At 46.0% G+C, this 23,356-nt stretch overlaps 1 protein-coding gene across 2 annotated transcripts in view; it reads right to left on the bottom strand.

Moving 5' to 3' along the window:
• srgap1a (SLIT-ROBO Rho GTPase activating protein 1a) overlaps positions 1-23,356 on the bottom strand; it is a 152,568-nt gene that overhangs the window by 43,437 nt on the left and 85,775 nt on the right. The window contains exons 5-12 of one of the 2 annotated variants that reach the window (XM_036977675.1): positions 20,285-20,464; positions 19,076-19,204; positions 15,825-16,046; positions 15,197-15,298; positions 5,890-6,087; positions 5,198-5,282; positions 3,416-3,443; positions 568-676 (exon numbers count right to left, since the gene is read on the bottom strand). In XM_036977675.1, coding sequence (XP_036833570.1) covers positions 568-676; positions 3,416-3,443; positions 5,198-5,282; positions 5,890-6,087; positions 15,197-15,298; positions 15,825-16,046; positions 19,076-19,204; positions 20,285-20,464 — 1,053 coding nt within the window. The remainder of the gene's footprint in view (positions 1-567; positions 677-3,415; positions 3,444-5,197; positions 5,283-5,889; positions 6,088-15,196; positions 15,299-15,824; positions 16,047-19,075; positions 19,205-20,284; positions 20,465-23,356) is intronic. The other variant, XM_036977679.1, reaches the window with a different exon arrangement.

Here is a 23,356-nt window from a genome sequence, read left to right as displayed (position 1 = left end):
GAGAGGGGGGGGAAGAGAGAGAGAGAGGGGGGGGGAGAGAGAGAGAGAGGGGGGGAAGAGAGAGAGAGAGGGGGGGGAAGAGAGAGAGAGAGGGGGGGGAAGAGAGAGAGAGAGGGGGGGGAAGAGAGAGAGAGAGGGGGGGGAGAGAGAGAGGGGGGGGGGGGGGAGAGAGAGAGAGAGACAAAGACAAAGACAAAGAGAGGGAGAAATACCAATGCCATAGCTGACAGCATGGACTCCGGAGGAAAGATGGAGACAAACATCTCCCCTCAATCCTCTCCTCCTTCACCCCCCCCACTCTGTTATCGCGTGCCCTCTGCTCTGCCATTATTCCACCTCCCCTGGATTCACCCTGTCAGTACCAATGCTGTCTCTGTGCTTCCCCAGCGTTTGAGACTACACAGCTGCAGAGAAAACCCAGAAAAAAATAGAACCACAGAGTTGTAGTCGGCGTAATGATCAAACCCCAGGAAAAAGGCCAAGCGAGAGTGGTTGAGTTACGATCATCATTATGGTAACGGTCGGAGAGACGGTCGGTCGCGGTGCGAGGCCGGACTTGACCAGTACCTTGACAAAGGACTCCAGATTGCCATTAAACAACTTGACGTTAAAGACCGAGCGGGGCCTAGCTCTCCTATTCGTGCCACCGTGAGGTTTTGGCGGCACATTGGGAGGCCTAGAAGATGGAGATGCTGTTACAGAAGCTAGAGAAATCGTCCACCATGAACATACAGTGTAGATAGTTTGGTAAAACATTCTGACATTGAGAGTCCAGATGCTCAGACAAAGTAAACACGCATTTTCTAAACTATGGCAAAAAAGTGACTTGTTGTGTTGTCGCTTATGGGGTCAGTCAGGGACCGATAAGCCTGTTCTGAGAGTTTCCGAGTGTTCGTCGTGAAATGATGCTGGGCCCCGATCGGATATCCCCACTAGTCTCATTGAGCGGTCACCAACTCCTATAGTTAGAGGGTTTGATATCCTTCCTTTTCCTTTCCACCAAACATCAAAAGGTCATGAAAATAACAGGCCTGCTGGGGGGAGTGTGAGGGGGCGCCGTGCGGTAGCATCCACCTCACGACATGTCCCGGTGGGTGAGGGTGTGTGTGGCACCCAGGGCGGGGGTGGTTGTCCCGTGAGTTAGTTCAGTAATCTCACGACAGTTACTAGCGGGGTTGTCCCTCTAGTCATCCCCCGTTGCTCCCCTACCCATACTGATATTAACTACTGTCAATCTCATAGTTTCCACTGGAATAGGCAAGAGAAAAATGCTCATGGAGCATAACTAACGAAATGACAGTTAACTAAAATGTACGCTTAATCCAGTCTGAAGTAATATAGAGAATTTATTATACAAGAGACAAAATTGACAAGTTCTACAGCACAATGGCAGAGTCATGTCTCAAGTGTAAAAGGAATGACTCAATCCATGCTCTCTGGGAATGCTGTGAAGTCCGGAAGTTGTGGGCGGACCTAGAAAGTTTGCTGTCAAAAGTATTACAATGTAAACTTTGTTTTAATCCGTCTGTCTGCATATTTCAAGACATGTCATATGGGGGTGTAGTGAGATACACAATGGGCTGGACAATTCTCTTCTCATCTCTCATCTTGAAATATTGTATACTAAAAAGTAGGAAGTCAATCAATCTGCCATCATTAAAACAATGGAAAAATCAAATGATTTATTATTGAAATAGCATGGGCAACCGAGAAAAACTAATTGGTACAATTTAAGGCCAGGTTACAAACAACAATACAGGCACTAGGGATGGGGGTGTGAGCATGTGGGTCTGGGCAGATGAGATGTAGTCATTGTTTATATGTCTAAGTTGTCATTCGTAATTATAAGTTTGTATGTGGAGTAAACCATTTTACTCCACATACAAAGTGTCAAAACAATCAATATATCAGACTGCTTAAAGTGGAGAGAAATGTTTCATTATTCATAGAATCACCCGTAACTTTAAATGTGATCCGTTTCACCTCACTACTTCACAGGCGAGACATTTTAATTATCAAAATGCATTTTTTGGGCAGAAATGGTACATGTGAACATTCATGTGCCTTAATAACAAACTTGTATGCCATCTGTAAATACAAATAAAATGGTCAAATTACGAGCCTAGTTGCTTTAGCCATGGAAAAAGTCACAACCTTACCGCTAGCCATGATTGGCTGAGATAATGAGTGGGCTGGACATGCCGAGAGATAATTTCGGATTGGTCTTCCATGTAGCATACTTCTGTCTATAACATGAGCTTCTAAGTATGTGTACATACAACGCGGCATTAGAGTTGGGATTATGGCTCATTGTTTAGCTAGCTAGATGTCTAAACCAAAGACTCCACTGTGCAAGTAACCATTTCACTGTACTGTTTACACCTTCTGTATCCTGTGCATGTGACACATTTATATTTGATATAGTTTCTGTTTACCAGAGACGGTAATGCGAAGAACATGACCTGCACCAAAATCAGATTAGGATACAGGGCAAGGACTAGAGTGTATTTTTACTACTACTTTTTGCTTCAACTTCCACCACGTTTAGTCTTGAAAATCTTTGGTTATTTACTACACTACCGTACTCACTCTGTTTAGCAAATGGCCTCACATGTGAACCCTTAAAGAGATGGGTGGGGCTAAGGCTTTAAAGGGTGTGAACGATGCTGAATGGGTGTTGATAAAAGAAGAGCTCTCCAGTCGGTGTACCAAAACATTCAGGGGCCATTTTCAAAAAAAATGGGGTTACAAGTTTATCAACTTTCAAAGCAGAATTACTTCCCCATTGTTCCTTAACTGTAGTGATATACCATTTTCTAGCTCTGAGTCTCTACTTTTATCCAATGTAAAAACGCCATTTCAAATTTAGGACTGAATCCAGGTGGTGGGTCACAAATAATCCCTCCAAAGGGACTTTGATCTTGATACTAACACACAGTGCATTTGCATGCAAATGACAGTATTTATCCCTCTCTCTCCCCCTGTGAAAGAACATTGCTTTGCTATCTCAGAAAATTCAAAGGGGGGGGGATTCGGAATAATTTCCATGCCATGCTAGGCATATGGCAAATTAAATCCCAGGGGAGTCCAGAGCAGTAACATCTGCTCTCTCTGCTCTCTATCTCTCCAAGGTCAGGAGTTAGGGTACAGTAGGGATTTCTTCACTGTGCACATAGTGCTAAGGGAGAAACTTTTCAGATGCCTAACTTTTATTTTCTTTACAAACCAGTGTAAATGTGTCTAGACGTTATTGGAAATTTGACTCTAGGAGGATAATGATAAATAGTGTTCGGAATGGAAAGTACAATGACTTTTGGGGAAGGTTTTTAAAGAACTGAATGTGGACAACTCAGTCTTATAAAGGGTCTTAGTAAAACCTAAGAGGTCTGTATATGAGATAGTGGTAGTGTCTTACCTTGTGGTCATATAGTCCCCTCTGTGACCTGTGGAGATCGAGGGGAGAAAAGGGGAAGAGAGAGCGATTAGAGGGGGGATATGAGATGAGACTTGGGACACGTCCCCGAGACACTGCAGTGCTTTGTGCACACGCTCAGTAAAGCACGATGCAGCCCTGCCATCTGCCCATAACCTTTGGCCTCATTATTATACTCTTAGGTAAAGAGTATTGATTTTTAGGGCAATCTCAGTAGACATGGTACAAAAAGAGAGGGTAAAGACCCTCGTGACACATCACAGTAAAATTGAAGGATGTATTGTATAAGGAAATGGTAAAATACTGGTAAAAGAGCAGTTACTCTGTGGACATCTGAGGGGTGGAATTAAGATTTTTAATTTATCCGTTATTTTACCAGGTAGGTTGACTGAGAACACATTCTCATTTGCAGAGATGACCTGGGGAATAGATACAGGGGAGAGGAGGGGGATGAATGAGCCAATTGTAAACTGGGGATTATTAGGTGACCGTGATGGTTTGAGGGCCAGATTGGGAATTTAGCCAGGACACCGGGGTTAACACCCCTACTCTTACGATAAGTGCCATGGGATCTTTAATGACCTCAGAGAGTCAGGACACCCGTTTAACGTCCCATCTGAAAGACAGCACCCTACACAGGGCAGTGTCCCCAATCACTGCCCTGGGGCATTGGGATATTTTTTTAGACCAGAGGAAAGAGTGCCTCCTACTGGCCCTCCAACACCACTTCCAGCAGTATCTGGTCTCCCATCCAGGGACTGACCAGGACCAACCCCACTTAGCTTCAGAAGCAAGCCAGCAGTGGTATGCAGGGTGGTATGCTGCTGGCCAAAAGATTAGCGGGATTTGCCGATGCACTTGGGAGTCCAGTAAAAATAGGAAGAGGCTATATGTATGTATATTGAATGTTTACGTTTTCCACCAGGTCCTCCAACCAGGGGAGGGGGTGGTTAAAATTAATACAAATAAAAGATAAAGATGCATGACGACTCACAAACAGTAACACACACACACACACACTCCCGCAACTGAAAGCTTTGTAGAAGGCAGGGTCCCTTGGCTCGTCATAGTGACGAGCCAAGGGATCCCAATTCTCCATCTCAACTCCCTGTACAGTCAACAGATTGACAAAGACCGACCGATTGAGACCACCCTGGGAGCAGCCTTTATTGCTGCGATCAGGAACAGGAGGAGCAGCTCAGTGTTGACAGAAGCTTAGTCAAAGGCCTTGAGGAGATATACCACCGTTGTAGAACACAGGGACCCCAGACATAACAGTAATATGCGCTAATGCTGCCGGGCCATTAAGCTAACCGCTAATCAATCTCTAAGAGGGATAATACAGCAGCAGTCCCTTTAGCTCTGACTTGGCTCGCTAATGGTGAGATTATTTCTCAGTCGTGAGACCCGATGGAGAAAGTAGCACAAGGGAAATGTTACCACATCCAGAGGAGATTGAAATGGACCATTTTAGAATCAACCAAGTATGTTTTTAACTAGCTGAGTTCTAAAGCACAGTATTTTGTTCAGAAAGTGCATGCAATCTTTCTCTTTCACTTAGCCAGGAGGTCCTTTACAAACCCCAGCCCACTGAAAACAGACAATAGCCAAGAATTTGAGTCAGTGTACTGTTTAATACATATGGAAACCTGCTTAGTTAACTGAGCCAAACCAAGCCCAGTCATTTTCCTCCTGTCTTGATGGACCGACCGAGGGGAGACAGACATGAAGTAGGCCATGACACTGGGGTCTCTGACCCCTTACCTTCTCCCAGAGTCCTCTTCAGCAGGTCGTGCTTGGCCTGCAGTTTGGAGATGAGATTGCTGCCCTCCAGAAACTCCCGGAATTTCTGTGGAGAATTCAGAGTAATTACTAGGGCTGATGAGCCAAGTGAGCGTTGCCTGCCCTTAAGACACCAATCTCTGATAAGGCAGCCAAGGGCAAAGGACACAACGACAATGGGAGGTTTTAAAAAAATAAATAAATAATAATAAAAAAAAAAAAAAAAAGCTTTATCGCACCATGTCCATCTTTAGACAGCCAGGAGGACACAATAACAGAGAATAGCCTAGTCGCTCACTAAGGAAGATATACTTTTGGAGAGCTTTGTGTCAGAGTTACATTGCCCAGAGAGGGAATACATAATATAAATCAGCATTTTACTAGAAAAACAAGTACAGTGAGCACATATTTATGTCACATGCTCTATTACTAAGATACTTTACAACTACTATCACGACACCACGGATCACAACGATCCAACGTTGTCCACATGTATTCATATTTTCCAGCCAATCGATCAACAGGAGCAATTTCTATAGCGACTGTCAGTCTGAATTCAAAGTCAGTACAAAACTTACTGAAAAAATGTTTGCTACTGTGTTCAATGAATATGACCCTGACCAGTTCTCTCCAGTCATAACCCAGAGGTTGCCATTAGCGGGCGCTCCACTCACCATGAAGTAGAACTGCTCCGTCTCCTGCTGGTTGGCCCTCCGCTTGGCGATGCTGGGCTTGCTGAGGTAGGTCTCCGACACGGTGGACTTGACCGACTCGGTGGAGCGGCTGTGGTGGAAACACTCGGACACGTCATAGTCCTCGATGGTCACCATATCCTGGATGGTGGTCAGGGTGGCCTCTGACGTCTTCTTTATCTGAACAGAACACAAGAGGGGACCACAACTTTGCCACAGGTGTAAACACACATTCAACTGTAGGTTGCTTTCCCTCGAGTAGCGACCACTGACCCAAGATCCAGGAGACCGAGGTTATGACCCCTAAACTACAGGCACTGGCTGGGAGGGTGCATGAGTAAGTTGCAGAAGTTATCTAGCGCTGGAGAGACTTAGTGTTACGACAACGCAGTTAATCAATATTTATCTATTTAACTGTGTTAAGCCTACCAACACGACCCAACAGTAGCCAAGTCTGAGCGCTATCAGAGTACAGCATGGTTGGTACCATATTGTAACCAGGGCTCCCGAGTGGCGCAGTGGTCTAAGACACTGCATCTCAGCGCTGGAGGCGTCACTACAGACCCTGTTTCGATTCCAGGGCTGAATCACAACCGGCCGTGATTGGGTGTCCCATAGGGCGGCGCACAATTGGCGGCCGTCAATGTAAAAAATTATTTGTTCTTAACTGACTTGCTTAGTTAAATAAAGGTTAAATAAATACAAATAAAAAAACAATTCAAATAACTTATAATAACCACCCTCTTAATGTGAGAAATTCATGGCTTTCTGCCAGCCTCAGGCGCAGCATGACAAATACACCAGTCCTTGAGCATGACTCCAGACCAGGGCAATCAATTTACAGACAGATAGAATAGAGCTGGAAGGTAGGTAGGTAGAGAGGAATGGTGCTCAGTCCCAGGCTTTTCATTCTTATCTCCATAGCCGCCACTTCACTGTCAGCGATTGCTTTTCCAAGAGCTTATAAAACGCCAGGGCTTGGCCAAGCATATCCCATCACCTCCAACAGAGGGAGGACACCACAATGCAAGATTCCACTAGACACTGACGGTAACCGTGACTAAGTCAACAAGATACTCCCTTCCAGGGGGTGATATATGCATTGTGTTAAAGCTTTAATGAAATGCATGTTATTCGCAAACAAACTCTTCCCACCTTCAAAGAGGTCTCACTCAGAGACGTTTAGGCTCCTGAAAACACTCCCATTCCACTGATGCCCTGATGTGATACATTTGGGGGGGAGGACTGAAGGAGAGAGATGAAAGAGAGAGAGAGAGAGACTAAGAAGAGAGTTAAGAGGTAGACAGACGGGGGAAAGGATGGTGCTGCATGCCAAGGGCTCACATGATTTCAGAGAGCATGTGTTCACCTGATGACAGGGTTCAGAGAGCATATGAGAGAGAGAGATACCTGCCAAAACCTGAGATTGACTGTCGAATGTGTCAGCGTGAGTCATCGACACAGAAAAGATGCAGAGAGAGAAAGAAGAGCGAGAGGGGGAGAGAGATAAAGGAGAGCGAGAGGGGGAGAGAAAAAGAAGGAGTGAGAAAGAAGGAGAGCGAGAGAGAGAAATAAGGAGAGAGATAAAGGAGAGAGAATGTCAGAGAGAGCGAGGCCAACTCGCAAAGAACAGAAAAAGCCTAACCACCATCTGAAGCAGAAAACGCCACTCTGCATACAACACAGAATTCTGACAGGGAGGTTAAGGCGTGTGACCATCAGTCAGAAGGCATGTACTTCTGATAGACAAGCTAGTAACTAGTCGAGATGTGAGTGCTTGAATGAGAAATCTCAATGAAAACCATGACTACATTGGCGTTACATGGTTTCACATGTAACTACGACACACAGAGACAGGAACAGATTATAGCTCGCCTTACTAATTGTCTGACCCATGACTCATTCAACCTTTGACCCACCTGAGAAAAAAAGGGTGGTATGAATGAACCCAAGGCTCTCTTTCTCTCAACTCCCCTTTCATCTGTGTGTTACGTTTAACGGATCACACAACTGATTCTGCGTACGCACGCACACACACACACACACACACACACACACACACACACACACACACACAGAGCGGCTGTAGTTACTGTCATTCATCGCTATGTGGAGCAAAGAAACAAAAATGACACACCATGCCGAGAAAGCATGCCAAGTCCCACTGGCATTCGTCACTATGTTAAGCAAAAAACAGAAATGGCACAACATGCCAAGAAAGAGAGGCCATCTGGTGGGCAGGACACAGAGCAGTGGTTCCCTGTCTTGACCTGTGTGGGGCATCCGTTTCATCCAGGCAGACAAGGTCACGCAGCACAATGGCTTTTCACGACCCCCCACGCAGAGGGGTGCTGCCTGCACTGACTGCATACAGCCAGTGTGAAAGCACCAGCTGGGCTTAGGTGTACACAACAACTCCCCGTTCAGAAATACATTACACACCCAGTGTGATAGCCTGAGCCTTGTAGCCCAGCATGAAATACCCCAGTTAAACCACAAACATACAGTACTACAACACAGGTCTGGACAGGGAGAATGACAGTGTACGATAGGAAATTGAGGGTTGGCAGGCGATTAAGCTTCTCATAACTTCTCACAAACTTTTCAGGCTATCACTATTATAGTACTACCTTCAATTACTAAGGAAACTGGATCATCTGAACGTTTCAGATGAGTGGTGATACCGAGTGGAATGAGGAGGAGTGATGATACCGAGTGGAATGAGTAGGAGTGGTTATACCGAGTGGAATGAGGAGGAGTGGTGATACCGAGTGGAATGAGGAGGAGTGGTGATACCGAGTGGAATGAGGAGGAGTGGTGATACCGAGTGGAATGAGGAGGAGTGGTGATACCGAGTGGAATGAGGAGGAGTGATGATGATACTGAGTGGAGTGATGATGATACTGAGTGGAATGATGATGATACTGAGTGGAATGATGATGATACTGAGTGGAATGATGATGATACTGAGTGGAATGAGGAGGAGTGATGATGATACTGAGTGGAATGAGGAGGAGTGGTTATACCGAGTGGAATGAGGAGGAGTGGTGATACTGAGTGGAATGAGGAGGAGTGGTGATGATACTGAGTGGAGTGATGATGATACTGAGTGGAATGATGATGATACTGAGTGGAATGATGATGATACTGAGTGGAATGATGATGATACTGAGTGGAATGAGGAGGAGTGATGATGATACTGAGTGGAATGAGGAGGAGTGATGATGATACTGAGTGGAATGAGGAGGAGTGATGATGATACTGAGTGGAATGAGGAGGAGTGGTGATGATACTGAGTGGAATGAGGAGGAGTGATGATGATACTGAGTGGAATGAGGAGTGGTGATGATACTGAGTGGAATGAGGAGGAGTGGTGATGATACTGAGTGGAATGAGGAGGAGTGGTGATGATACTGAGTGGAATGAGGAGGAGTGGTGATGATACTGAGTGGAATGAGGAGGAGTGGTGATGATACTGAGTGGAATGAGGAGGGATGATACTGAGTGGAATGAGGAGGAGTGGTGATGATACTGGGTGGAATGAGGAGGAGTGGTGATGATACTGAGTGGAATGAGGAGGAGTGGTGATACCGAGTGGAATGAGGAGGAGTGGTGATACCGAGTGGAATGAGGAGGAGTGATGATGATACTGAGTGGAGTGATGATGATACTGAGTGGAATGATGATGATACTGAGTGGAATGATGATGATACTGAGTGGAATGATGATGATACTGAGTGGAATGAGGAGGAGTGATGATGATACTGAGTGGAATGAGGAGGAGTGGTTATACCGAGTGGAATGAGGAGGAGTGGTGATACTGAGTGGAATGAGGAGGAGTGGTGATGATACTGAGTGGAGTGATGATGATACTGAGTGGAATGATGATGATACTGAGTGGAATGATGATGATACTGAGTGGAATGATGATGATACTGAGTGGAATGAGGAGGAGTGATGATGATACTGAGTGGAATGAGGAGGAGTGATGATGATACTGAGTGGAATGAGGAGGAGTGATGATGATACTGAGTGGAATGAGGAGGAGTGGTGATGATACTGAGTGGAATGAGGAGGAGTGATGATGATACTGAGTGGAATGAGGAGTGGTGATGATACTGAGTGGAATGAGGAGGAGTGGTGATGATACTGAGTGGAATGAGGAGGAGTGGTGATGATACTGAGTGGAATGAGGAGGAGTGGTGATGATACTGAGTGGAATGAGGAGGAGTGGTGATGATACTGAGTGGAATGAGGAGGGATGATACTGAGTGGAATGAGGAGGAGTGGTGATGATACTGGGTGGAATGAGGAGGAGTGGTGATGATACTGAGTGGAATGAGGAGGAGTGGTGATGATACTGAGTGGAATGAGGAGGAGTGGTGATACCGAGTGGAATGAGGAGGAGTGATGATACCGAGTGGAATGAGGAGGAGTGGTGATGATACCGAGTGGAATGAGGAGGAGTGGTGATGATACTGAGTGGAATGAGGAGTGGTGATACTGAGTGGAATGAGGAGTGGTGATGATACTGAGTGGAATGAGGAGTGGTGATACTGAGTGGAATGAGGAGTGGTGATACTGAGTGGAATGAGGAGTAATGATACTGAGTGGAATGAGGAGTGATGATACTGAGTGGAATGAGGAGTGATGATACTGAGTGGAATGAGGAGGAGTGGTGATGATACTGAGTGGAATGAGGAGGAGTGGTGATGATACTGGGTGGAATGAGGAGGAGTGGTGATGTTACTGAGTGGAATGAGGAGGAGTGGTGATACCGAGTGGAATGAGGAGGAGTGATGATACTGAATGGAATGAGGAGGAGTGGTGATACTGAGTGGAATGAGGAGGAGTGGTGATACTGAGTGGAATGAGGAGTGATGATGATACTGAGTGGAATGAGGAGGAGTGGTGATAGTGAGTGGAATGAGGAGGAGTGGTGATACTGAGTGGAATGAGGAGTGATGATACTGAGTGGAATGAGGAGGAGTGATGATACTGAGTGGAATGAGGAGGAGTGATGATACTGAGTGGAATGAGGAGGAGTGGTGATACTGAGTGGAATGAGGAGGAGTGGTGATACTGAGTGGAATGAGGAGGAGTGGTGATACTGAGTGGAATGAGGAGGAGTGGTGATACTGAGTGGAATGAGGAGGAGTGGTGATACTGAGTGGAATGAGGAGGAGTGGTGATACTGAGTGGAATGAGGAGTGATGATGATACTGAGTGGAATGAGGAGTGATGATGATACTGAGTGGAATGAGGAGTGATGATGATACTGAGTGGAATGAGGAGTGATGATGATACTGAGTGGAATGAGGAGGAGTGATGATGATACTGAGTGGAATGAGGAGGAGTGGTGATACTGAGTGGAATGAGGAGGAGTGGTGATACTGAGTGGAATGAGAAAGAGTGGTGATACTGAGTGGAATGAGGAGGAGTGGTGATACTGAGTGGAATGAGGAGGAGTGGTGATACTGAGTGGAATGAGGAGTGATGATGATACTGAGTGGAATGAGGAGTGATGATGATACTGAGTGGAATGAGGAGTGATGATGATACTGAGTGGAATGAGGAGTGATGATGATACTGAGTGGAATGAGGAGGAGTGGTGATACTGAGTGGAATGAGGAGTGATGATATTGAGTGGAATGAGGGTGTTTAAAATTCCCTTCCTTTCGCGTGACAGGATTGACCAACATTCTGCTTTGATGGGACCCAAAAGACCTGCGTCTTCCTTAGCACTCCTTCTACGAGAGACGCTTTGTGAATACGGGTCCAGAGTTGCACTGTTTAGGACCAGCCCATGGGTTCCATCACCTCCGTGCCCTTGGCACGGGAGTACAGTACCTTTCCTAACAAACTCCTGGGTATGAGACGAGCCCCCTCTTTCCCCAGCCTCTCCTGGGTGGGCATGTGGAGGCCAATGGGCCCAGCTGTCACAGTATGGAGAGGACCCACGCATGCGAGAGAATCGCTCCCAGCTAAAAAGCTGTTGAAAGTCCCTGTATTATTCAGCAGACTACTAGTTACCAGTGTTGACTGCTAGGCTCAATTACAGCCCGGTCTTTTAGACAGAGGCGCTCACTGGGATATGCCCATTGGGGCCCAGCAGGATTAGAGCAGGAGGCCTGGATGTGATCCCTGTGACTGCTGGGGGGGGGGGGGGGGGACGGACTATGAGGCCATAGTGAGAAAGATACTTGTCCCTTATGGAATATAGACATATCTTATCACCTTGATTCTAGAACTACAGACCTTCTTGACATTTGGCATTTAGGGTCTTCAAGGTGTATTTGGCTTCTGAACTCCGGGGTTGAATATAATAATAATTAATAATAATGTATTTAGCAGACACTTATCCAAAGTGACATACAATCGAGAGCATACATTTTACGTATGGGTGGTCCTGAGAATCGAACCCACTACCCTGGCATTACCAGTATACTGGAGATGTGTCAGTTGTGAATTCACTTGCCATGCTCTACCAACTGAGCTACAAAAGGACCATGGGCAGGACCATGGGCAGCCTGACAAGTGACTTCACAACTAACACATCTCCAGTATAAAACTTGTCTGGTGAGGAGCAGGACTTCTATCCACCAGGGCCCGTAGTGAGGAGCAGGACTTCTATCCACCAGGGCCCGTGGTGAGGAGCAGGACTTCTATCCACCAGGGCCTGTGGTGAGGAGCAGGACTTCTATCCACCAGGGCCTGTGGTGAGGAGCAGGACTTCTATCCATCAGGGCCTGTGGTGAGGAGCAGGACTTCTATCCATCAGGGCCTGTGGTGAGGAGCAGGACTTCTATCCATCAGGGCCTGTGGTGAGGAGCAGGACTTCTATCCATCAGGGCCTGTGGTGAGGAGCAGGACTTCTATCCATCAGGGCCTGTGGTGAGGAGCAGGACTTCTATCCATCAGGGCCTGTGGTGAGGAGCAGGACTTCTATCCATCAGGGCCTGTGGTGAGGAGCAGGACTTCTATCCATCAGAGCCTGTGGTGAGGAGCAGGACTTCTATCCATCAGGGCCTGTGGTGAGGAGCAGGACATCTATCCATCAGAGCCTGTGGTGAGGAGCAGGCTAATCTCCTGATCAGTGAGTCAGGGCTGCGGCTGGCCAACACTAAGCTAACACTGAACACACATCTCCTCGGCTTTGATGTGCCACCCTGAGGTTTATCTGTAGAAAAACAAACACTGGCTCCCTACAAAGGAGACCGTATTGGATTGCCAGGGTTAGTGCAAAACGCCTGGAGAATATGCATTAAGTTCGGTACACATCTAGCGAGAGAGAGAGAGAGAGGAGGAAAGAGACTCCGTCTGTATCTATCTAAAGCCGTGTTTCATCCAAATCTCCGAGGCAAAGGGAATTTAAATAACTGGATTAATAGCTTGCTCTGAGAAACACCCACATTGAATGGCGAAGGAATTGTAATAAACAAAACTCTGTCCTCTAAGAAGGGTAGAGGTTTAACCAACACAGCATAACATATTCCAGAATTTCTGCAAATATATCTGCATATATACACCCAGACCACAGTGGGCCGTCCCATACCAAATAGCTCCCAGAGTCTTCCATCTCTGACGATAATAAATCATCTTATCCATGTTTTCTTACACCCTCTCATGGTGTCAAGGGTCGAGGAAACAGCTGCATGTCAATTGATAGCAGAAAACAAAAAACTGCTTTTCACTTCCTGTCTGGAACAGATCTTGGTCAGTCAAATCCTTGCCTCCTCTGTCCTTGTTTCCTCAATTCCTTTCAAAGGGCATTGGAGGAGAGGATCCAAGGTCCCTCCCTCAGACCTCCTCCTCCAATGAGCTTGGAGATTAATTGAGAAAACAAGGACGGAAGAAGCAAGGAATTGACAGTTTGAAATAGCCAATGTGTGTACAGTTCTGCTTCAGTGTTTTGACAGCCCCTGGAAAGGCCTTTTCAATTACACACCATGCCAAGAAAGAGGCCATCTGGTGGAAGAGAGAAAGAGGCCATTTGAGCAGTGGTTCCCCGTCCTGACCTGTATGGGGCATCCGTTTCATCCAGGCAGACAAGGTCACGCAGCACAATGGCTTTTCACGACCCCCCACGCAGAGGGGTGCTGCCTGCACTGACTGCATACAGCCAGTGTGAAAGCACCAGCTGGGCTTAGGTGTACACAACAACTCCCCGTTCAGAAATACATTACACACAGCAGAGTGATAGCCTGAGCCTTGTAGCCCAGCATGAAATACCCCAGTTAAACCACAAACATACAGTACTACAACACTATAGGTCTGGACAGGGAGAATGACAGTGTACGATAGGAAATTGAGGGTTGGCAGGCGATTAAGCTTCTCATAACTTAGACAGTACTAGACCCTACAATAGAAACGTTTAAAAAGATACTGAGAACTTGCAGACATATCATGCATCATCTCTGACAAAAACACATATCTATCAACTTTATTTAGTTGTATAATCAAGCCAGTCTGAAATCTCTTGAAGCAGCAGAAACTGACTGACACATTCACAAGCATTCATTCCTAAGTCCTTATTTCTTTGTGATATCAAAGAGAGAAGGCTGTGCGCACTGATGTGAGACGAGTGGAGATAGCAGGTCAGACGGGAGACAACGTGAGACACAAGAAGCCAGACTGATGGACGTGATTGCACTCCCTAACACCGCAGCAGCAGACAGACATTTCCTTCCAGTTGTCTTTTTACTTAGCAAGCACTCAGGCATGCCAGCCAGCACTGGTCTGATTAAAATGTTACAGCCAGGGATGGATCGCCAATGTCAAAACCGAGAGGTGGGGCACAGAGTGTTCAAATAGAATATATAGTGTGTGTGTGTGTGTGTGTGTGTGTGTGTGTGTGATAGTGAGAGAGAGTGAGAGAGACAGTGATTTTTTTCCCACCATTGGGACAAGGGAAAAACATCTCTGTGTGGTACTGAAGGCTGCCTGCAGGGCATGAGAGGTTTTTGTTGTACGGTAATTATTCCAACTTCGATATCTAAATTATTTAAGCCATCAACTCTCCTTGGCTGACTTCTGACTTAAGGTAACTTTTCACACAGCATTTTACTTCCTTCCCAACATGTGACCACAATGGACCCAAACAGTTGTGTTCATTAAGCTCCAAGTAAAACATATTTTTTTAAAGGACTAAAACAGGGAGGACCACCTGACCTTCAGGACTAATTGGTCCAATAATCAACACTCATTTGCGTTTTCCATGGCATCACTTTTTCTGTTGCATGGCTGACTAAATAGGACCACGGTATGTCAGAGCTGGACTCTCTCTTACCTCCTCGTTCTCAATGTTGAGAGTGGCCAGGCGGGACTGGAGCTGCTGGAACCTCAGCATTAGCTCGCCATTCACCGGGGGCTGCATCGCAATCTGACACACCTGTGCAGGAAGAGGAAATGCATCATCACTGAACAGGAAGTCACTTCATCACCGCCGTCGGACAAATGGCAAATTAACCTAAGAAATAAATCAGTTTAAACTACACCACAAACCACAATGGTTTCCAATGACCCAGATCTGAATCCAGACAGCCGCAGAACAATAGTTTGTGAACAAACATGATGTCAGGGACGCCAGAGCCAACGACTCCTCAGTAAAACGTATTGTACTCGGCTTAAGGCTGAGAAATGAGACATGCTTATCATTGGCTTCGGCCTATAAAAACCTGCTCTGCCGGCTTAGACACAGTAAAGTTATGCAATTAAGCCACCAAAACCAGGGCTCATTTAGTACGAGACATAATCAAATTCTAATTCAATTCCACACTGTGAAGCATTTAGGACTGAACATATTGATTCTAGTATAAACATGGAGGTGTCTTCAACCATTTTGACAAACAGCACTAGCCTTCACTACAATAACGGATGAATGAAAGAGCAGATGACAAATTAACTCGGTGTCTCACCTCGTCGCCCATGTGGGGCTGGAACTCAAACTTCATGGGCGGGCAAAAAGCAGTGGGGTACAACTCCATGAAGCGCTGGCGGTCGCTGCGGGGGTCCAGGCTGTCCACGGCGTTCTCGATGATGTCCAGGCCCTCGTGGCGACTAGTCTCCAGGTTGTACTCCGCTGACAGGTAGGTTCTCAGGGCCCGGTTCAGGCTGGCGTGGTAGCCCAGATCACAGCACTGGTAGAGGGGAAGAGGAAACTATACTTGGATCAGGAAGTCCCGTTTACTGGATCTTCTGGTAAACTGATAGTAAGCCAGAATGTTCCAGGCACTAAAAGGTTATGCCCAAACACAGTTGAGAGTTTAGTCAAGGTGGTTGATGTCCTTTGGGTGGTGGATCATTATTGTTGGGAGTGGAAAAACCAGCAGCATTGCAGTTCTTGACACACTTAAACTGGTGCGCCTGGCAACTACCTACTACCATACCCCGTTCAAATGAACGTCAATGTTTTCTCTGGCCCATTCACCCTCTGAATGGCACACATAGACAATCCATGTCTCAATTGTCTCAAGACTTAAAAATCCTTCTTTAACCTGTCTCCTCCCCTTCATCTACACAGATTGAAGTGGATTTAACAGGTGACACCAATAAGGGATCATGGCTTTCACCTGAATTCACCTGGTCAGTCTATGTCATGGTGTTCCAGTTTGTTTATGGAAAAACCAACAACTTTGTAACAGTTTCAACAAAGTCGACAATGTATGCTCTCTTAGTCTTTCCACACACTGTAGTCATTAACATTATTGGCCGTTAAGGGAATAGTCTGATACTTTCTCTGACAGCTGCCTTGGCCCTGAGTCATAGAACCTGAATACTGTTTCCAACATGAATAGTTCCTTCAGCATCTGACGCTGGATCTCATTAACTAGGACATCGGTTAGCCAGGGCCTGTGAGTTCACACGGACAGCATTGGAAGCTGGTGGAAGACACCCAGACTCAGAAGCACTGTGCCAGGCAAGCTAACCGCCCGGTTTGTCTAGCCTAAATAACACTGGATCAAGATAGGTCCAATTCATCAAATCCAACTTTTTTGAAACCCTGTCCTGTTACCTCCAAGACAGATCACAAGTGTGTGTGAACACCAGCACAAACACAATTAAAGCAGAAGGAAGGCAATTTTAGCACCCAGCATGGAGGCTTGGTCGAAAATATAAAGGTGAGGACGTGAGGATTCTAATAAAAAACATCTAGTATTCATAAATGTGGAAGAATTCTAAACAAAGGGGACTAGCAATACTGGAAGTAAATGTTCAGTACGGAAAGTTCTCCATCAAATTGGAAAAGAAACACATTCCTAGTGAATTTCAGCTAACTAGTCTGCAAGCACATAACTGTTTTACAGTCATTCAATTCATTTAAACGTTGTTCAAATTATCTACAGCCATTTCATTACTTTTCCTGACCACTGGTCACGTTTTCAATGATAATCCTGTGGAATCAGCAACGGTGATGGTCCAATGAATTTGTTGATTTTTGAACGCTGCCACATGGAATTATTACATTGTTGTTACCTCTATGTTTTCAACCTAGCATGGAGGTCACATTTCTCACGGATCCCCTTCCTTACTGACTATCTGGAATTGATTTATTTATCTGTTATTTTAACAGGTAAGTTGACTGAGAACACGTTCTCAATTGCAGCAACGACTTGGGGAATAGTTACAGGGGAGAGGAGGGGGATGAATGAGCCAATTGTAAACTGGGGATTATTAGGTGACCGTGATGGTGTGAGAGCCAGATTGGGAATTTAGCCAGGACACCGGGGTTAACACCCCTACTCTTACGATAAGTGCCATGGGATCTTTAATGACCTCAGAGAGTCAGGACAGCCGTTTAACGTCCCATCCGAAAGACAGCACCCTACACAGGGCAATGTCCCCAATCACTGCCCTGGGGCATTGGGATATTTTTTTAGACCAGAGGAAAGAATGCCTCCTACTGGCCCTCCAACACCACTTCCAGCAGTATCTGGTCTCCCATCCAGGGACTGACCAGGACCAACCCTGCTTAGCTTCAGAAGCCCGCCAGCAGTGGTATGCAGGGTGGTATGCTGCTGGCTAATACACCATCACTAAAAGTACCCAGCGTTCTCCGGGGCTGTGCTGGCAACTCCAGAGACACGGTACAGTACATATTTTACTAAAGGGGAAAAATTATATCCCAGGTAGGCCAGTGTATAAATAACTAACTGGGTTCTGGAGAAGCAAACAAAGTAATCTGCTGGGTAGACAGAGTACAGAGCACATAGTAGTACTGAGTACAGAGTGGTGATATGAGGGATGGGACTGCTGAACTACAACATATATCGAAAAATGTGTTTCAGGAGTAGGGCTTTTTCCCACACCCCATTCAAGCTAAAGATGTGATGAAGTGTGTGTGTAGGTGCGTCTGTCTGTACTGTCCGTCATGCAGTACTGTGTATAACATGAGGACATGGATGGTAGAATAGTAGAATAGCTTGAGTCACAAGCGCTACTAGACCACTGGGCTTTTTATTTCTCTTCCTCCAGTCATTTCTATCCCACAGTTTGTTGTGTCTGTTCACCATCGTTCATATTTCAGCTCTCCTGCTAAACTCATCAGTTTCATTCTACAGACCCAGATATTAGGTCTGGAAAGGACCTAGAAAAATACTGCTGAATGGCAGGGTGTCTTCAACATTACGAGGATCGAAAAAGAGCGTAATACAATTTACCTTAGCAGTGAGACGCGTTTTTGTTTTTAAACACATACCGTATGATTGGGTGTGCAGACGACTTAATTTGAAGTCTGGGGAATGGGAGAGGCTTAGACTGAGAAGCGGCTCTCAGTTTGTGGCAGAGTGAATCTCTCTGCGGCTTGTGTTATGGAGTAATGTGTACATTCCCTCAGATCTTTAGGAATGTATGAGTGAACATCATTAAGCATGCTAAGAAGGCTATGTCTAAAATGGCACCCTATTCACTTTATAGTGCACTACTTTTGACCCGAGGCAATTGGGCTCGGGTCAAAAGTCGTGCACTAGGTAGGGCATAGGGTGCCATTTTGGATGCAACCAAGGGCTTATTAACGAGAGAAGAGGGAGTAGAGACGCTGTTTGGTAACACACTTTCTAATTTGGCCTTGACAACCAAACTTTCCCAGTTATACAGTGCAGATAAATGAGTGTCTGTTCTTTAGCTGGAAGGTTCTCCCAACTAAAAACAAGTCATGCGGTTTACTTACATCAATTAAGTCAGACAAGTCGTGGATGTAGTACTTGAAGATGGAGGAATTTGTCGCCTCCAGCGTCAGCAGGTACTCGTTTCGCGCTTTGATTGACTTCAGCTTATTCTCAGAGTACTTGGCCTGGCGCTGATATGAGAGAGAGTGAGGGCGTGAGGGTGAGAGTGAGAGAAAGGGAGGAAGAGAGCGAGAGAAACAGAGAAATGAATGATAAAAAATGCCTTTAGTGACAGTGGCGCATGCTGTCATGTCTCCATGCACACTGTACGGCGGCTCTCACGTAACACATTTCAGGATGACTGGCAAACAGGAGCTGGCGCAGATAGACAACTGCGGAGCGGAGGGCAAATAACAGCTACTACGGCAACAAAAAAAGAACAAAAACACAATGGGCCTAAACTATGCATGCTTAAAATCGACCTTCACAACATCTAGGATTAGCCACTTCCCAGCCCAGCTGTGCTCATTCTGACTTACTCTTAAGTCTGCCTGACAGACGGACCGTTAGTCACCAGCCAATGACCAATGAACATTGACTCACATACGGACATGGTCTTAGATATTTTAACGCTTTGCAGGAGCCTGTGAATAAAATGCTGTTCCCGTGGCCATTAAACCATTGGTCACAGAGCTCTAACAGAAAACAGGCCTGCTCCTTCTGAGAAGAACACAAAGCAATCTGGCTGTTAAGTGACAGTGTGGTTTCCATCACACACATGGGAGAGAGAGACACACACACACACACACACACACACACACACACAACAGCAGGGCTGCTTCTGATACAAAATGGAGGTCTGTTTCTGTTACAAATGATGAACACTTTCAGGCACACCTGGACGGCAACGTAAGTTCCTCAAAGTTGGGGCCGTAGAAAGTGAAAATATACACTATTAATGTAGAGGAGAGCTTGACCATAGAAATATAATCTATGTGCGTGACTAATCACAGCTGGCCAACTGTGTTAAATGAGAAGACATTCCAACATTCCCTACAGCAACCATTATCATCATTAACAGTGTAAAGACCTTCACAATACACATCGTCTCACACCGTTGTGCCTTCCCAAACCATACTGTGCTGGCTTGATTACGTTCACCTGGTCCTTTCAAGCACGGTTCCAGCAAATATGATGGATGTGTAACCAGGCCCGTGCAGAACAGCTTGGCTTGGCCCATTCGTGTCAAGCAGGCAATAAGTGTGCTGTACCTTCTCCTTCATCTTCTCGATCTTCTTGACGGAGCTGCGTCTCTGGTGCTTGTCCTCCAGACGGATACTGAAGACGGGCTCGGCCCGGCCGATCTGCTTCTCCTCCTGCTTCTCCGCCTCTTTCAGCTTGCTCTCGGCGCTGATGCTCTCCGTGTGGTACATGTGGTAGGTCTTCATCACCTGGGGGGGGGGGGGGGGGGGGGGGGGGGGGGGGTTGGAGGAAGAGGTCAGAGGTCAAGGGTCAGTCATTCAACCTCACAGTAAGAGGCTGCTTTGAACCAAACAAAGCTTTCATCTACTTCCCACCCACTCTTCACAGACCGATTCAGCTCTACTTCACAGTGGGACATTCTTATTTCACCACCACAAATTAAAGGCAGATTGTCTCGCTCTGTTTTTATATGAGGCTCTTATACAGTATGAACTCAACAATCACGATTCACTGCCATTCCCATTTACCATATTGCTCTGCATTTGAAATTCCATTGACAGAGAACTCCATCTACACTTAACAGCTTGCTGGAATCACCACCACCACCGTTTAATATGGGATGACAATTCCATCGGATGCGTATAGGTAATGCTACAGCTCTGTAATGGGGCACCCAGGGACAGACACACAATCATCCCTGGCTGCCATAGCCCAAGACGAAGTGCCATCAGTGGGGTGCCAGCAGGCAGGCAGGGCCCATGTCAGATCAGGTGGAGGTGGTGACGGACGTACAGACTAAACCACATTCACAACAATCCTGTTCCCTCCCCTTTGAAGTGGAGAGCTATGATCCCTCAAAGGTAATGTAAAATTCCTGAGGCCAGGAGTTTCAAAAGACACCAAATTGTAAATAAGTTTGGCATGAGGTGATACGCAGACCTGGGTTCAAACACTATTTGAAATCATTTCAAATACTGTTGCTGTGCTTGATTGAGCTTCCCTGTTGCAAGGGAATCAATAGAACAGTACCTAAAAGTGCAAGCACTGCCCATCTGGCACTCCAGGCAGGCTAAAGCAAACACTCAAAGTAATTAAAAGATTTAGTCATGTAATCAGATCTGGTGATACACTACATTTTAAGTGGGTATGCTCCCCTTGTCAATGCATCTGAACCAGAATTGAGGAAGAGTGATGGAGGCATAGTGGGAAATGCATTACCACCACAGCAAAACACAGATTAAAGCGGCTTCCTCTGGTTTGACTCATTGTTATCCAAACAGGAGGGAGCTATTACCATGACTCACACAACTGTAGAATACATTAGGAAGTGGCTCATGAGTAGCCAGGTACAACTGCTGCTCAAGTAAACCATGATTTCTTCAAGGGCCGTGACAAGTTCATAAGAGACTATTTATGACACATCCTAATGGCTCTTTGAGTGTAGGGATTGGAATGGAAAGCTGACATAGGCAGTCACTGAATGAGACGAATCACCAAATCAAAACAAACTTTATTTGTCACATGCGCCGAATACATCAAGTCTAGACTTCACTGTGAAATGCTTTCCAGACCAACGGGAGTCACAACTGACAACCACACATGCACTCTACTAAAGTTTTTGTAAACACTGCTTTCATCCGGACACGAGCAGCTAGCTTGTTAAGCCACCCAAAAGCGATAAGATCTCTGACCTCTGAAAAAACGCACATCTCTCTCCTTCCGGACCTTCAGAGGTCATTGACAGTGTGGCCATAGGATGGGGGAGGTACTGACAGAAGGCTGCTGGGGAGAGGAAAATACCTTAGCCTGGCTTTCACTGTAACCCTGTTGGGTCTGAGAGAATCAGTCCCCTTCCCCTGCTGGGGCAGGCCAGCCCTAGCCTGAGTCCTAGATCTGTTTCTACGGTCTTGCCAACTTCTTTGCTGTCAGTAGTAGGGCTAGCCTGTGTCCTAGATTTGTTTGTGCTGTCTTGCCAACAAACAATAACAAGTTGGCGAGAGCACAAACTGAACTAGGACTTGCCATGGCTGTCGCTGCCAAGGCTGTCCTTAAACCCACTACTGACGCAAGACCAGCCACTGAAAATAAAGTCACCCTGAAGCTGACGGAAAAAAGTGATCCCACGGCTTAACCCAGTAAATTACAGTTACATCGTCCGTATACATTAGAAAATCGGTCTGCATAACCTCAATCGGAATCAAAATACAGACCTAAAACCTAAACATCTCCGCTCCACCCCCCAAAAACAAGATATTTTCATAACGGGTGGACAGACTTTGCAATGCTTGTCTTGTGCTGGTGGCCAGAGCCACGTAATAGGAACCAGTGGAACGAGCCTGGAGGGGCGACCAACCACAGGCCATACTACTGACTTACTGGTCTGGAGCCCTGGTCTGTTAAAGTTAACTCTCCTCTGCTTCTTTTAGAGGGACAGATTTAGAACAACTGGGACCAGACCTGTTATTTCACAGGCCCTGAGGCAGCAGGTAGCCTGGTGGTTAGAGCGTTGGACGTGTAACCGAAAGGTTGCAAGATCGAATCATAACATGATACAGGTAACTGCCAAAATAAAGGAAACAGTATCCGAATACCCATACTAGTGTACTACAACATACTTAAACTGCATTCCTATTACTCATCGTCCATACTATTTAGCGCCTACTGTTCAGTAAAACGTATCCTGTATGCCACGGCCGCAACGCAGTAGCGGCTCCTGATTGGCTGAGTAAGTGGGGCCGAGTTCGGGTGTTCGAAATTAAACAGATATACATCGCATTAACCAGCCTGATAATGTCTCATTTCCAATTTGATACATTTGGGTAAACTCAATAGAATATAAATTGATATTTATAGCTACTCAGGCTGGTTATAGGCAGACTATCACATTCAACACATACCACAGATGACCATGTAGCCCATATAGAATATTTTAAAAAGACTGAAGACAGAAACAGATCATTTGGTTCCATTTCAACATGCTGTAACATATCAAATAGCCTGGTACACACACCAAAACTCTTCAAATGTATTGCACAGAAAAACATAGGACAGTTGGGTGCTTCGCAAACTCTCTGGACCTCTGGACAGCAACATAATAAATTAAAGCACTGATCATTGGGAATGAGATCAGAAAGACTGCG

The sequence above is a fragment of the Oncorhynchus mykiss genome, chromosome 1 (genome assembly GCF_013265735.2).
Source record: "Oncorhynchus mykiss isolate Arlee chromosome 1, USDA_OmykA_1.1, whole genome shotgun sequence".
In the NCBI taxonomy this organism is placed as follows: domain Eukaryota; kingdom Metazoa; phylum Chordata; class Actinopteri; order Salmoniformes; family Salmonidae; genus Oncorhynchus; species Oncorhynchus mykiss.
The sequence above is the reverse complement of the archived record's forward strand: the minus strand, read 5'-3'. Positions and strand labels throughout refer to the sequence as shown.